This window comes from Octopus bimaculoides, chromosome 9 (genome assembly GCF_046866305.1).
Source record: "Octopus bimaculoides isolate indiv1 chromosome 9, ASM4686630v1, whole genome shotgun sequence".
Lineage (NCBI taxonomy): Eukaryota > Metazoa > Mollusca > Cephalopoda > Octopoda > Octopodidae > Octopus > Octopus bimaculoides.
The window spans coordinates 19605300-19622528 of NC_142936.1; the positions used below are offsets into that span (position 1 = coordinate 19605300).

At 36.8% G+C, this 17229-nt stretch overlaps 1 protein-coding gene across 1 annotated transcript; it reads right to left on the reverse strand.

The window, feature by feature from the left end:
• Positions 1-2631: 2631 nt before the first annotated feature.
• On the reverse strand, positions 2632-16315 carry LOC106870557 (uncharacterized). The gene is made up of 3 exons (XM_014916681.3): positions 15286-16315; positions 9655-10068; positions 2632-3051 (listed from the first exon to the last, which is right to left on the reverse strand). The coding sequence occupies exons 1-3, from the start codon at positions 15947-15949 to the stop codon at positions 3005-3007; spliced, it is 1125 nt and encodes a 374-aa protein (XP_014772167.2). The 5' UTR covers positions 15950-16315; the 3' UTR covers positions 2632-3004.
• Between the last annotated feature and the right edge of the window lie 914 nt (positions 16316-17229).

The window sequence follows — 17229 nt, forward strand, 5'->3', positions numbered from 1 at the left end:
TGTGTGTACGCACGCACTTATGTCTAAAATAAAGAATCTCGGGGTTATTATCATCCACTGTATAAACTGTTCCTCAACAGGGGTCCACAGAAGATTTTAAAATTTATGAGTAATAAATTGCTTATACTTCTACAATACACCAGGTATTTTGATAATTTATTAAATACAATTCCTGCAAATATAATAGGATTTTTTAAACATGGGATCCAGTTGAGTAAAATAGAAATCAAAGGAATCTACAGGCAAACAACGATTGAGAATCACTGCACTATATAGTCTGGCAAATGAGTGAGAATCACTGCGCTATATAGTCCGGCAAACAACGATTGAGAATCACTGCACTATATAGTCAGGCAAACGATTGAGAATTACTGCGCTTTATAGTCTGGCAAACGATTGAGAATTACTGCGCTCTATAGTCTGGCAAACAACGATTGAGAATCACTGCACTATATAGTCCGGCAAACGATTGAGAATCACTGCGCTCTATAGTCTGGCAAACAACGATTGAGAATCACTGCGCTCTATAGTCTGGCAAACAACGATTGAGAATCACTGCGCTCTATAGTCTGGCAAACAACGATTGAGAATCACTGCGCTCTATAGTCTGGCAAACAACGATTGAGAATCACTGCGCTCTATAGTCTGGCAAACAACGATTGAGAATCACTGCACTATATAGTCCGGCAAACGATTGAGAATCACTGCGCTCTATAGTCTGGCAAACAACGATTGAGAATCACTGCGCTATATAGTCCGGCAAACAACGATTGAGAATCACTGCACTATATAGTCAGGCAAACGATTGAGAATTACTGCACTATATAGTCAGGCAAACGATTGAGAATTACTGCACTATATAGTCAGGCAAACGATTGAGAATTACTGCGCTCTATAGTCTGGCAAACAACGATTGAGAATCACTGCACTATATAGTCCGGCAAACGATTGAGAATCACTGCGCTCTATAAACCAACTGAAGCTTGAGACTTTCTTCAAGCTAACTTCTCCCAACTCCCTCTCTTGTTTCACGTCCAACTACAAAAAACCTGTACACTTAGAACTTTCTGCAAGCTAACAAACGCCACAAGTACCGCCATTTTTGCACATTTTAAATATCAAGAATTACTGTACTGGTGGATCTCCGTCGGTTTCGATAAGTATTCACTTGTTCGATCAGTTAACATATAAGTGGCTAAGGATTCCATAAACGCAGGAAGAATCAACGCGATCCAGTGTGTTATAAGCCACACCGTTTTGAATTACAGATACAATCCACCCGTCCATCTTCTATAGTTTACATCTACCTAGTTTCATTCACAAATCATGGGTTTCAGTTATAGAAAATAATATTTTTCCCAAGACGCCACGTAGTAAGATTGAACCCAAGAACTCGTGGTTGCGAAGCGAACTTCTTAACCGTTTACTGCAAAGTACTCATCCCACCAATTTTTACTGGTTATTGCAGGTCTGTAACTTCTCTTTCATTTTCAAAACATGCCTGCTTATGTCTCTCAAAATATTTTTGGTTACACTACAAATCAAGATACACACATGTAATTTGTTGAGGCAAATCTTCTGATGCTCTTCCTGTTGCCAACCGTCACCTATCTCAAGCAAGGTAATAATATCCCCGCCGTCAGACACGTTTCCACGGAAGATTGGAAACAAAGGACACCAAATGACAGCGACGTTCGTTTATTATTTTATCGATGGTTGATCAAAAGTGTTTGGTAAGGCAGAGGAGGTGAAAAAGCATTGTGGTATTTTGTACGAGGTGTTTACATTCATTCCTCCAGTGGTACTAATCAAATTATAATCGACTTCCTCCCCACCCCAAATTGTTTTAGGCCTTGTGTTTTATATTAAATATTTTATCAATTCCTAAAGCCATCTGGTTGGGAAGAAAACTTCTCAACCACACGGCCACGTCTGTACATGTATATACAACCAACTGATATTCTTCCTGTCTGTCATTAGCCTTTACTCGTTTTGCAAGTATGCGATTTTATATTGAATTCTTTGAAAACAAAACTAAAAGGTGATTTGTTGACAGGGTTTTTTTTGCACAACTACTTTCACACAAACATGGCATGCACTTTATCTGTGTCCCATAGATTAGAACTTGACAACCGATGGTGGTGTGTTTACGTCCCCGTAACTTAGCGGTTCGGCAAAATGAAACTGATAGAATAAGTACTAGGCTTACAAAGAATAGGTCCTGGGGTCGTCGATTTGCTCGACTAAAGGCGGTGCTCCAGCATGGCCACAGTCAAATGACAGAAACAAGTAAAAGAGTAAAAGAGTATATATATATTCAGATGTTGAGTCTCACGCAGGTGATGACAAGTGACCAGGACTTGGCAAATTGCTGTGCTTGAGAAGACAAGTCAAGCTAAGTGGAATCATGGTCATGGCCAGTAAACGGCACTTGTGCCAGTGACACGTAATAGACACCCAGTACACTCTGTGGAGTGGTTGGTGTAAGGAAGGGCAGCCATAGAAAGCAAACCAAATCCGACTGGAGCTAGTGTAGCTCTCCATTTTATCATCTCCAGTCAAACCATGGAAAATGGATGTTAAATGATGATGATGACACACACAAACACTGAGAAAAAAACAGAAAAACAATAACTGTATAAAAATAATTTATTTTTTTGTTACTTTTAGCTTTCTACAAAAATATACATCTCAAGTCAAGTAAAAGTATTTACATATGAGGAGGTGGAGAAGGGAGAAAAAACTATAAGGAACTGGGAAGAGTTTAAAAAAAAAAAAAAAAGAGCATACAAAAGTTGAACAAAAACTACTTTAATAAAACATAAATAAATAAAAAAATCTACAGCTCAAAAAAAAAAAAAAAAAAAATATTGATTCAATATGAATTAGATGGATGCGTGTGTATATGGATGGGTGGATGGTATGGCAGTGTTTTCAGTCTTATGAATTGGTGAAAGTATGTAAAAATGGTGAGGTTTCTGTAATGTCTTTTTTGGAAGTGCACTTATACAACAGATACATGTTCATCTTCAGATAAACCACTGTCCATGTCTGAAATAGAGAGAAAAAACATAAAAGATAAGTAAATTATGCAAATTATATATATATATACATAGAGACATATTCATAATCTTTATAATAATTAATTATCTCCACCTTTGCTAAGGCGGAGGTATTGTTTTCAGTCAAACTTGTTTGTTTGGACAAGATATCTCAAAATCCACTGGATGGATTTGGATGAAACTTTCAGGGATATTTGGCCTCATGATTGGCATAAACTGATTAGATTTTGGGGTCAATCCGATACTGGACAAGGATTCTGGATTATTTTCCCTGCTTTTTACTTAATGTTTGAGAGCAGTCAAATTTATTTCAGATATTGACCAATCGTTGAGAGGACATTGGTGTTGCCTTGGCAGAGGTTTTCACTGTTCGTTATAATTGTAATGATAATTGTTTCAAATTTTGGCACAGGGTTTGCAGTTTTTAAGGAGAGAGGGAAGGCAATTACATTGAACCCCTGGTACTTATTTTATCGTCTCTGAAACGGCAAGAGCTCAGACTATAAAGAGGAACGAAATGCTACTAAGCATTCTTTATTCTGTGTGAATTGTTTGGGTGTCACAGGGAAATTTCAAAAGGATATATGAGAAAAAAGAAATCCCCAAAACATTTCCAATGACACAAATCCAACCAAATATCATCACAATTTTGACACTTTCCGACAATATTGATCAATCTGATGGTGTGAACATGAACATAAGCTACTGAGTTACATATGAGTGGACAAGCACACACACACACTACAAAAATTTAATCATCAGCACATGGTCACACATTTTGGTGGGGGGGGGGGGGGGTGATATTTGATTTAACCAATTGCAGTACATGGCTTATATTTTTAACACCTCAACTATAAGGTTTTATAAGAACACATTTATTCCTTTTCTCCTCATTATATATATATATATATACCCATATATGCATACACAACAGCCTTCCAGTTTCCATCAACCAAAATTCACTGACAAGGCATTTGTCTGCCTGGGGGGGTGAGGCTATAGTAGAAAGTGCCATGCAGAGGAACTGAACCTGAAACCATGTATGTAGTTGCAAAGCAAGGCTCTTAAACCACACAGCCATGCTTGTACCTATATAATATTAATATATATATATATATATATAAAAAAACTATTTATCATAAAGGTCATATAAAATTAGAAGAGAGACTCAAATTAACCTGGTATGTTCCTAATATTTATTGTATCTTAAAAGCTTCCGAATGGAAATTAAATTATATTTAAAGGCAACATCAAATATAGAAGCTTTCAAATTTATTTACACATAAAAGATATATATAGATTTGTATGTACATGTGTGTGTAGTAATAATTATTAGAGCATCAATGATTGATAAAATATGAAGCTCACAACTTCCACACCATATTTACTATTTGTAACATAGACATTACAAATAGTCTATATGAAAAAAATGCTATGAATGTGCATAGATTTATAATCAAAAGGGTTCCAGCCATAACCATCCAGTCTTCTAGAGACATCTATGATTACATTATCAAATTTTCTTTCCCCCCACCGTTTTTTACGGTTGCCAGGTGATTCAAGTGAGATTTTGCTATCTAACATCACCCAACATGTGTGTATACACCAAACAAGGAATAGACTTGCATTGGCTGGCACCAACAGAACTACCTGATCATTGAATCAGCCATTTAGCCTGCAGGCAAGCTGGAGCACTGCTTTGAAAGGTTTCCACACTTTCAGTATTTTAACTGAACAGGACTCTCAAATTTTGGTTCAACCCAAGCATTCAAATGCAATGCTTATGTATTCAGAGTGTTTTGAAGTAGCAACCATGCATTATTATGTAGCTTCAAGATTTTTATGATGTGACTGTTTATTTTTACAATAACGCTGTAGGGAGAGGGAGAGAGAGAGAGAGAGAGAGAGAGAGAGAGAGAGAGAGAGAGAGACTCTGAGTCTAGCCAGTTTGAACATGAAAAAGGTATTCCTGGATATGGGCCAGTTTAAACGCTGAAGAGTTAAAATCCTACACAGCAGGATTCAAGCACTCATGATTGTGATGTTATGCTTCCACCCTATCACATGTATGATTCCTTAGTAACATATATACAAGTGCATAATATTGTCCATATTCAATGCATATGCATAAAGCTAGGCAACTGAATAAGAAGTCATAGACCCCAAGAGTAACACACAACAGCAAAGACTTAGTAGCCAGACAGACACATTGCTGTGTAACTTCGGAACACAACTAAAACATGGAACACAGACCATATAAACATGTCAACCATTTCAAGATTTGAACAGAGAGCAAAACAAATTTCTCTTAACCAGATTCTGGTGTGACCTTCGATTGCTTCAAGGGTAGTGTAACGAGAGTTAAGACTAGATTTATGAACAAGTATTGCATCCCTTTAAAATGGTCTGACATAAAGAGATTAATAGGCCGGTGTGATTAACTAATTCTTGAAAGTAATAACCCCAGCATGGCTGCAGACCAATGACTTACACTAGTTGTCTTATACTCATTACAGGGAGATGGATTAGACGAATTGTTATAGGTGAGACAGAAAAAAAAAATATATATATTTTGCAGTATTTAGCTTGTCCACATCCTGATTCTGAATCTCACCAAGGTCAAATTTATTTTTCTTCAGATTTGATAATCTTAGGGACCCTGTTAGATACATTAAAAAAGCCACTACAAAAAAATGTACAATGAATAAAAAATAAAACATTAGCTTTCAGATTAGGCTTTTTTAGGTCCTTAAAATTAGACCCTATTTATCTCATGACATTACTGACTTTCTCTGTGTGTGCAAGCAAGGTGGGTGAACATAAATATAATCACTCCAGCTGATGCTTCAAATTAGTTTGTTGGTCTGGAAGATGTAAGAAACCATTGAAAAAATAAGAAAATAAATTGTATCATTTCTCTTCAGAACACACACATAGAGGAATGATTAGTCACAGCATACTGTGGAAGCATATGGGTCAAAAGGTGAGCCCATAATATACACAAAGGTAAAATCTAATCCTAAAACTAAACTCATAACCAACTGTGGTAGGAGTTCAACAGTGACTTGAACATTTTTCTTCATATTTCTTGTCCATCCTTCAGCTAAGATGTATATTTATTACACAGCAGCATCCATGCATAGATTATTCAATAATTATCACACATAACTACCGATACACCTTGGCTCTCATACATTCATTGAACAGTGCAATTCTGATAAACACACACTACCCTTTCTTAACTCCTTTGCACTCAATTTTCACAGATCATATTAGAAATAGTGTACATTGCAAGTCCTATGACCATAGTGTTATAAGGTCCCTGAGTTAGCATTTATGCTAGCCTGTTATTTTATTTTACATCCTGTGTTGTGTGTATGAACAAGCACTGAGCTACAAATGATGTTTGACATTCCTATTAACAAATTGTCTGTCAGCTCAAGATGAGTGGAAAGAAAGATACCTATTGAAAAGATCAGGTATTAACAACAAGAGGAGTATTCAGCTGTAAAACACAATATTTATCTAACTCATGCTAGCATGGTAAAAAAGGATGTAAAATGAACAAAAGAACAAATTGTGTATCACTGAAGGCGAGGTCCTTTGATTCACTACCTTCCCGATAAGACATGTGAAGGTCTTTTGTCTGCATGTTTTTCTCTATAAGTTGATGGGACAAAAACATTTATTTTACCATGGAAACTATTATGTAACTGTTCAACCAATCACTGGTAGCTTGTGGAGTAATGGGTAGGAACAAAGTTGTGAGTTTCAAACTATTCTCAAGATGTAAGGGTTAGCCTAATTGAAAATGTAGGTAAGCAGATCCACTATTATAAAACAATAAAACACCTTATGTTTTCTAAGTGGGAAACCAAGATGTGGTCATGGCTATATGTATTTGAGTGAAGTGAATTCATTTCAAGTCTCAACTGAAACTGCAGCATGGGTTCTCTCTCATCAGAAAACATGGTAGGTAGCCACAGAAATGAGTTCAAATCCTAACAAGGTCAACCTTCCTTTCCCTCTTTTCAAATGCCAATAAAACAAAGTACCAGTTACATACTGGATATTGATTACACTTATCACAAAAGCCATTGCTTAAGTGGGATTTCAATTCAGTTTGCTGTTCCTGTTACCGATGAGGTTCCAAGCAAGGGAAAAACTTCCCATTGGCTAGAAATTTTTTCATGGAAGATTGATGGACACTCACATGGTGACGTTTGTTTACAAACTATCACATCAATACAAGAAGAAATATACTTGTTCTGATACACACAAATACATATGTAAGCTATTCTACCAAAGCATTCTTCTAGGCCAAGAGTCTCCAAAGTGGTCAATATTGACCCTATGGGGTCGATAAATGCACATCTACTTAATTATTATTACTATTTATTTTCTTGTACATGCCTGGCGGAATCGATGAGGGGGTCAAGGATTTCATGAAGGGGGGGGGGGCGATGAAGGGTCAGGGATTCCATAAAGGGGTCGATGGTCTAAGAAGTTTGGGGACCCCTGCTTCCAGGCCAACATATTTTTCCCTCACACGATTATACATATAATACATACAGCCATGTTCATATAATATGTAACTACACACATTTTATATACATATATATATATATATATACACACACACACACATATCACATATATATGTGTATACACGCGGGAAATGTGAAAGATGGAATTGGCGCGGTAAACCATCGTGTGTACGTATCTCTAAATATGTCTTACATATTGAGTCGAACAATGCTTTAATGTCCTAATTTGGGGCATTGAGACAATGAAATTACGCCAACTTAACCGTTTCAGTAAAATATATACAAAATGAAATATTTTAGTCGATATACTTTAGTGGAGGTGCTCCAGTATGGCAGCAAAATATATAGCTTATTCAATCTGAAAAGTATGATGAAGCAAGCAGCCTCGACAAAGAAAAATAGTTTCGCGGGCTTATACGGAGAGGATGAAAAAGGAAAACGAACACCGTGCGCTGATTGGTTGCTGCTTTCCCGCCATTTCAACTGCAACAACGTCGAAGAGGCGGAGTTAAAGAACTGGGCGATAATTTAGAATATCGTATGTGAATTTGAGACGTCATGATTACGTAAGGAAAAACATTACCTTACATGTTAAATGCCTTTGTTATAGTTTAGCCTCAAGTTATTACCTTTTGTTTAAAAAAAAAAGCATTCCAGCCAGGATACCAACGGTTTTTTTTTTGTTGGCGAATTCGTTTTTCTTTTTGAGACTGTACAATGTAGATATGAAAAAGACTCAACGACCACTTCTATCTAGCTTGTCGAGTAACCACATTTGATTACCTAGTTTGGAATAACCTTTGAATTTCTGTCTAGTTCAAACCTAACATGCACAGACACAGACTCCAAACAAGGAAGAAGAGGTAAGGTTAGAAGTATGGAGCAAAGAGAGGTAAATAATCTGTAGTAGAGGTACATTAATGTATTTAGCGAAAATAACGGTTAAGGAAACGAGCCACCTTTCTACTTATTTCCAATTTAAATGTTTTACTTCGCATACGCCGAGAATGCCGTAAAGAAAAGGAACGCGTATCACATGCAGGGCTCCAAATAAGGCAAACTGAATCTTAAAATCCTAAAGATTGAAACCTCCTCGACTCCTATCCTTTGTCTAAACTGACCAGCCATTTAACGACAGACAATGGGGGCTAAGAGATTAAAATTTACTTTCCTGCCAAACCAGGCAACCATATTAAATATAATTTACTTTTGTTTATTAATTTGATCCTGAATAGCAAAATAAGCAAATAAGTCACTCATGACAGGATTTAAAAAAAAAAAAGCCAACACTGAATAAATTTGGCAATAGAAATAGTTTAATGGACCTCGACTGTCACATCGATCTCAGAGGGGTTATTTGAATTCAGAACGTGAAGAGCAGGAAGAAATACCGATTCTTTAGCAACATAGCCGGCATTTGTTAGTGGTAGTGGGTAGGGGTGGGGACAGCCAATTACATCGATTCACTACTTGACTGGTTGTTTGTTAAATCGGTCCCGAATGGAAGACAGGCGAAGTTGACTTCTGCAGGATTCGAATGCAAAACGTTATGAGCCGGGAACAAACGCCATCATGTACCTCTCGCCCACATACACAAACAATTTTGCGAACTCGCCGTCCTCCTTATGAAAAGCAAACTTGAACCTCGGCGAGATTTGAACGAAGAATGTAAACAGCAGGAAAAAATGCCGCAACGCATTTTCCCGACGATCTGACTGACTGCCGGCTCGCTTCCTTCCTCCCAAGAATTTCTGACTTGGGGTTCAAAGGGAAAGGGGAGTAAGTCTATTTGACTGGTAATGCTCTATTGACCCCGGAGGGATAAAAGGCAAAGCTGATCTTAGCGGAATTTGAAATCAAAACGTAAAGAGTCGCAAGAAATACAACAAGGGTGATTCGCTAACGATTCTGTCAAGCCATCTTCCTTACAGTAATAATAAAGGCCCGATATCCAGGAGAGAAATAGAGTGGGTTAGTCGATTAAATCGACCCAGTATTTTGAGCAATGCTTTATCGACCCCAAAAAGATGAAAGATAAAATGTACCTGTTAGCGTTGATGTAAAAGAATAATCTGTTCCCTTTTCCATAGATTGTATCCGCGCCTTTAACCTCCGCCGGTGATCTGCCAAATTTTGTTTCTCGATCAGAAGTTCCTGCTCATAGAGCTTACAGTCCTCAATAGCAACAATTGCTTCATCGACTATTTTTTTTGTCGACGCTTTTGGATCATCGCGAATTTTTTCAACAGAGTCTTTTAGATGTGCCAGACGTACAGACATGGCAGCACGGCGCCTTCGTTCCAGTTCATTATGAATTTTTTTCTCTTCGTCTGTCATGCATTTACGTTTCTTTCTCTCCGTTACGGCTGTTGATGTCCTACTACTACAACTGGTGTTTGTGTGATTTGTGTGGGACAGTCTCACCATTGAATCTTCGAGTGTTTCTGGAGAAATGATAGCTAAAAGAAATTGAAATGATAGAAAAAAGACCGTTTTATTTTACTTCATAAAGAAAAGTGATATGCAACATACAATCTTTTGAAATAGTAAATTTATTTACCAAGCCAAAGCGGACGAGAGTTGAACCTACAACAATGGGATGTTTTTGTACTGATTTCAATCATTGATCTGTGGCCATGCCGGAGTACTACCTATTCAGCTATAACCGATTACATTGGAAGGAGTACGTATTGTTAGGATGAACTAGCCCGGAATTTTAGTACTGAGAATGTATAGGGGCAACCAGAGGTTTAAAAATGCATTGTCTCACATTTATTGTGCTTTTTTACAAACTGTAATCGACCATAAAAGGAGATAAACTCCAATCTTCGACGATCAAATACAAGGCTTAATATATACACTTCGACGTTCTTCTGTTTTGGCAGCCAGGGAGTGAGCCTCTATGTAGTCACTTGACCCGCTAGAGATAGCAACCAAATCTCCCCCACATTACACCTCTACCGTCTTAGATAATGTAACCCGAGATAAACTTAGACGATCTGCTCGATTAGTGCCATCCTAGGTTTAAACTACTACTTGGGTCGAAACCTGAAAGTTTTAAGGGAATGTAGACGGAATTGGTGATCTACGTAGAGCTAACTGGTTCTAAAAACAGAATCGAAACCTACATAGAATCGAACTGTTGATCAGATTACTACAGTAGTGGTCCACAGGAATACAAACAAATGACCTGTTATATTTTATGAATTTAATAAGGAAGTAATTAAACAAAGTCACTCATTTACTGACAACATGACTTGGACGCAAGGAATGCAATTTATATAATTGTATCAAGCATACGAAAAAAACCCAATGTTTTAGAAACAATAAAAAAAAACTAAAAACTATTTATTGAAAATTTCCTATTACTGTTTCCATGAATTGAATTTACTGCAATAAAAATGTTTGTTAGACGTACTTTATTACGTACTCCGGCAAGTACTTGTAGGAGAAATATCTCTATTTAACTAATATTTTATGCTACATAACTAGTGTTTAATAAATACAATATATTTTCTCTGAGTTATAGAAAATATTTAATTCGGGGCAGGAACCCTGATGATCAAAGCAACACTCAATTTCTAACATTATTTAATCGATGGTTGATCAAAAGAGTCGGTAAAGGGGAGGAGATGAAAAAGCATTGCGGTATTTGTACTAGGTGTTTACATTCATCTCTAGCTTTCATCCCTCCGGTGTCGATAAAATAAAAGTACCAATCAAATATCGACTTTTCCCATCTCCTAACTGTTTTAGGCCTTGTGTTTATATTAAATATTTTATCTATTCTTGAGCCAATATCGCGACAAATCGCTGTTGCAATAAACGCTAAATAACATGACTCGGTACTACTAAAGCAGCACGGTCCCGAACGCGCAGTCGCGCGTCCGCGCTAGCTAGTCGTGAGTGGTCAATCCTAACCCTAACCCGCGTGTGCAAATGAATACGTGTTTAGGGTTAGGGTTAGGATCGACCACTCGCGACTGCGCGTTCGGGACCGTGCTGCTTTAGTAGTACCCACGACTCTTATCTAAAAAGGGTCGAAAGTTAAGTATTATGGTTGATTAAGTTGATGGTAGGAGCGGGTCGATAGGCCGGTTGTAGTGGTTGTTCAGCCCCCTAACTAGAACTAAAAATGATCGAGCAGACTTATGGATCAAAAAGTGTTCCAGTCATTAACACTGTCATTTTATATATTTAGGACTGATTTAAGACAGTAGAAAGGAATTTAGCTGCTATTTCTACAAAATCGAGGGAGTATAAGAGGCTCCCTCTAACTTTAAGGTTTAAAATTAAAGGTACCGATATATTCAATCAGACTAAACTTTCTAAAAATTTCCACTGTCTTATACTTTTTATAAGAACACAGTAAATAAGTTTGTTTTAGGGATAACGCCAAAATATTCAGTGAAAAAAAAGGATGATTAATTATGAGATAACGACTAAAATACAACTGTTGCACTGAAAAACATTTATTGACACAAGACCATAAGCATGCAATGGGTAAGGGAGATATAGAATATAGTTGATTTTTATTTATTCAGTATTCAACCCCTAGTGGGATATTTTTTCATTAAATCTGGAAGGAACCAGTGACCATGTTCTTCGCAAACGATCAGAGACCGATGAATCTTAATTCCCTGGCAGGAATTGGAATTAAATTGAGAGCCTGAAATTAATTCACTAAATTGGAAACCATGCTTGTGAACTTATTGCATGTATCAATTAGATTAGAATGTCAAAAGTCATTTAGGGCGAATTTTCAGAAAAAGTGTTTTCTTTTTAATATTTGACACTAATCAACATAGTGAAAATTGTAGATTAAACTTTTTATCACATTAGCTGACATATACATATTAACAAAACAAGTTATTAACTGACAAAAGGAAAGTGAAGAGCACAGAATATAAAAAGCACTGAACGTCTCGCTTGTGCTAAGACACAAAATCACAACCCTTTTAAACTGGGCAACACCTCAACCCTATTCATCTCCTGTATTAAGAAAAAAAAAGACTAAATTCTATTTAGTATATAAAACATTAGAGGGACCCTAAGCTATTTTTTTTAACTGTTGACTTGAGAGATACTCTGCGAAAGACTTTTTAGAGAATGTTTTTTATCAGCAAAGACGTTATACAAGTCACCCCACTCACCATCCCTTACAACCCAGTTTAAGTGACTATTTTCGTGTAAGGTACAACCTATCACTTTCACTTATCTATCCTTTTAAAGATCATACTTGTTATAGAGAAACAGATGGAAGCGAGGGGGAGGGGGACAGTTGAAATGTGACTTAGGATGCTTGACATTGTATATTCAACTCACAGAAAGAAGTGCATATAAAAAAGAGATAAGAGAATTGATAGTCACTTTAGAAAGAAAGAGGGAATGGATTAGGTGTAGACGGTAAGAAAGACTACGGTTGCTTTTCTATAGTTCGACTTTGCCAGAATCAAAGACAAAGTAAACCACCAGTTATATGACGAGATCCAGTCATCACATTTTATTAAAAATAAAATAAAGAGACTGTGTTTCATAAAGAACTCTCAGCTGTGAGAAACGATGAAGCTAAGAGGTAAATTCTCTGCAAATATATACCACGACCTGGTTTCGTTTCCACTGGGAATAGCAGCAACAAACGGCGTGTATGCCCATAGGAGAATAATGTTTTCAACTAAAAATAAACCTCTCCTTGGTTTTCGATCAATCTGAGTCTACATTTATAGATATGGAACGAAGAAAAATAAAGTTTTACCGGTCCAGATGGACTATATGTAATCTGAACCTTTCCCCACTTATTATTATTTTTTTTTTTTTACGGAATCCCACGTTTTAGGCTATGGAGATTCCGATTCTGAAACAAAATTTTCAAAAATCTCAATTTCAAAATTTCGATCCCCCCCCCCCGGTTTTTATATAGATCCACAGGGTAAACCTAACCCTAAAACTAGTTTTGTGAGATTTGGCTGTTATTTCTAGCATGTAAATAGCCTGTTTGGTGGGGGGGGGGGGTGACATTTTTCAAACAATTTTTTTTCAGAATCGGAATCTCCATAGCCTAAAACGTGGGATTCCGTAAAAAAAAATTAATAAATAAGGGGGTAAAGGTTCAGATTACATATAGTCCGTCTACCGTTTTACCTAGCTACTATGAGATCGTAGCGGGTATAAGGGACAGGTTCAAAAGTAAGTCGCTATAGTATCTCTACAAAGACAAACTAACACAATTAAACTTTGTTAGTTCTGCTATAACACGTTGTTTTTATCGTCTGAATAAAAATTGCTTATTTGTCAGGATACAACCAGGGAATGAAGGACTGAGTTGTTTAAGTCACTGGTAACGATCGAGGAAGTTTGACCCATCGTCTCTCAAGTTTAAATATAAAAAAAGGGAAGGATTGGTTACAAAATGCATAGACAAAGGGTTGGCTGGTTAGAAGTATCAGCGCTTCGTTCGTTGCTATGGCGTTTGGCTGGGTTACGTATAAAAAACAGAAAAGAGAGTAACTAAGTTACCCCGGCTGTCTTTTTCACCATGCTGATGTATGTGAGTGAGTGAGTGTGTGTGTTGTCATGCCGGTTGTCAAAAATCATGAGGTGGAAGGAAAGTGTGTCTTCAATACGGTTAGTGTGAGAATCCCAAGAATAGTTTCTTTAGTATTATTTTTCTTTCTTTTTACTTTAACCTAAACGTATAAATAAACCTATACAAAACAAAAAATGCTCTGTGGTAAAATTTGTCCAAATCTACAAAGAACTGGTATGGTAAGACTGGTCGAAAAGTTAACCATTATGAACAAAATACATTCATAAATATACGCTTACAAACATAGGTTAGTTATCAATCTAGGGTTTGCTTTTCCCACCACTATTGTATGTTTAAACGAGCTAACGAGGAAGCCTCTACATGGCCATTCAACCTGCTTGAAATAACAGCCAAATTCCTTATACCCTACCGTTTTAAAATGGGACGTACTCCCTCATCCCATACCCATTATAGCGTTTGCTAATCGGGGTTGACCTCAGAGTACCTTAGGGTACAAAGAAAGTAAGCTTTGAGAACAAAAGAAAAACGCTATTTGTTGACAGAGAGAGACAAAAAACAATGTTTGAATAGTGTAAGTATAAATTAATGTGGAAACATGTGAAAGAAGAGGCTACATGTTCCGGTGGTGGGGTAAGTGTATAAGTGTTATGCTGTTATCTGACTTACAAGTGATAAATTATTGTTTAGCCCATGATAGCTTTGATTGAGCAGACCTATGAACCACAACCTTCTGGGTCGTGTAATTATCTGAATATATATTTGGCTAATATATTATTTGTTCTAATTTAGTAACTGACTCCACCAGATTCTTGTACAAGAAACGAAACGAGAAACCCCTACATCTAACATAAGTGGAGTCTCGTTGCTATATTGACTATTCTTGTTAAATATATATTTTATACAATTATATATTTTACAAGTTTCAAGCATTAATTCAGTGACGTTTATGTTTGTATTGCAATTTTTAATGTTTTAAAATTAAGTTTACAGTCGTAATATAAAAGATCGTCACCGGTCAAGCGATTACATAGAGACTACCTTGTTAATTAATATGTATTGAATAGAAGCAACTAAGTTATGGTAACGAAGAAGGGTTTAATTAGAAACGGAACGAAAAAAAAAATCTTACCAGTTCTTTTCCCTTTCTGTATTCGTCGGTCGAGGTTTTTCTTTGGAGGTCGACCTCTCTTCCCCTTTTCCTTAGGCTGGGGTTTGTTTGGGGTCTGTTCAACTGGAACTTGAAGATTTGATTTACTTAGTAAAGTCCGAAAATCAAAAGAATTCTCAGATGTGTTTAATCCGAGTGGTGAATCTGGTTGTGTTGACAATGGGGAACCGACAGAAGAGTGTTGGGACCAGGGTGAGGGTGGTGCTGAAGTTTGTGAAGAGAAGAATTCTCGTGATGAAGATGATGGCGATGGTGTCTGTTGTTCGTCTTGACCAGTTGCCAAGAAATCCGACTCATAATTGGTGTGCGTGGGTGAAGGGTTCGCGGATGATAAGTTAGGATTACGAGTCGATCTGCTATTGCGGTCGGCGTTTTCGTTGTTGTGATTGTCAATACGATTAGCAACGAGAAAGTCGGGGTCTGCAAATAACATTTCAAAATTATCGAAGTTGAAATCACTGAAAGGATCCGACGATGATAGCCATTCATCGTTGACAGAACTTAACTCCAGAGACTGTGACATGAATTCGAACTCTTCTAGTGTAGGATCATTATGAAGTAAAGGCCACGTCGAAGGGTCAATAAAATCTGCTGCTATTTCACTCATACTTTTTCTATCATTCATTTTGTGCGTTTATATATATATATATATATAGTCCTTTTAACTTTTCTTTTAAATAAAGTTTACGCGTGATATGTTGAATGTACTTTGCACGTTAATTTTTCGCTTCAAACTAAGCCAGATTTTAAAATATGTGTGTGCATATATAATATATATATATACATATATATATATATAAATATATATATATATTTATATATATACAAGCACAAAAAATTCAGACGTTTACAAAAAAAAAACGTTGAAATTCAAACTGATGTGTGTAATTCCAGTGTAAGATCTTTGGTGTTAAAATACAACCCCAGTTAAAAAAAAAACAGCCGGCTTTGTAGCAAGCAACTGGCGGTACACGTTAAACATGAAAATACTACGAGTTTCACGCCGACAGAAACATATATTTGTGAAAAGACCCGCCTTGATAGGCGGAGCTTAAATTAAACAGTTGACCAATCGGTGAACAGATCGAGGTGAGCTGTATTTTATGAATTGAAATCTTTTTGTCAGAAATGTTATTGTTGCTTTTTCTCTCTACTGGACGTGTGTGCTTGTTTATGTACGTATGTATGTGTACGTTGTTTATGTGTCTATATGTCTATATACATTCATGTATGTTTGTCCATGTGTGTTAGTATGTATGTATGTATGTATGTATGTATGTGTTTGTTTGCAAGTTTATGTGTATCTACATATATGCATGTTAATGTATGTACGTGTGTGTGTCTATTGTTTACAATGTATATGTATGCATGTTTATAAGTATTTGTAAGTTTATGTGTATGTATGTATGTATGTATGTGTGTGTGCGCGCGCGCACATTCATGTGTCTATGTGTTCGATTATGTATACAACTATGCCGGTGTGTGTGTGCGTGCGCGCACATTCATGTGTCTGTGTTCGATTATGTAAACAATTGTGCGGGTGTGTGTGTGTGCATGTATACCTGTATGTGCATGTATATGTGTGTGTACGCGTAATTAAATTTCTAAATGTGCATATATGCGTACAAGGCGGCGAGGTGGCAGAATAATTAACATGCAGTGCAAAATAATTAGCGGCGTTTCGTCCGCTTTTATGTTTCGAGTTCAAATTACCGCCGAGGTCAATTTTGCCTTTCATCCTTTCTGAGTCGATAAAATAAGTACCAGTCAATCGACTTAAGTCCTACCCGAAATTGCTGGGCTTCTACCAAAATTTGATACCAGTTTATATCTTTTATCTTTCACTTGTTTCAGTCATTTTACTGCGGCCATGCTGGGGCACCACATTGAGGGGGTTTTAGTCGA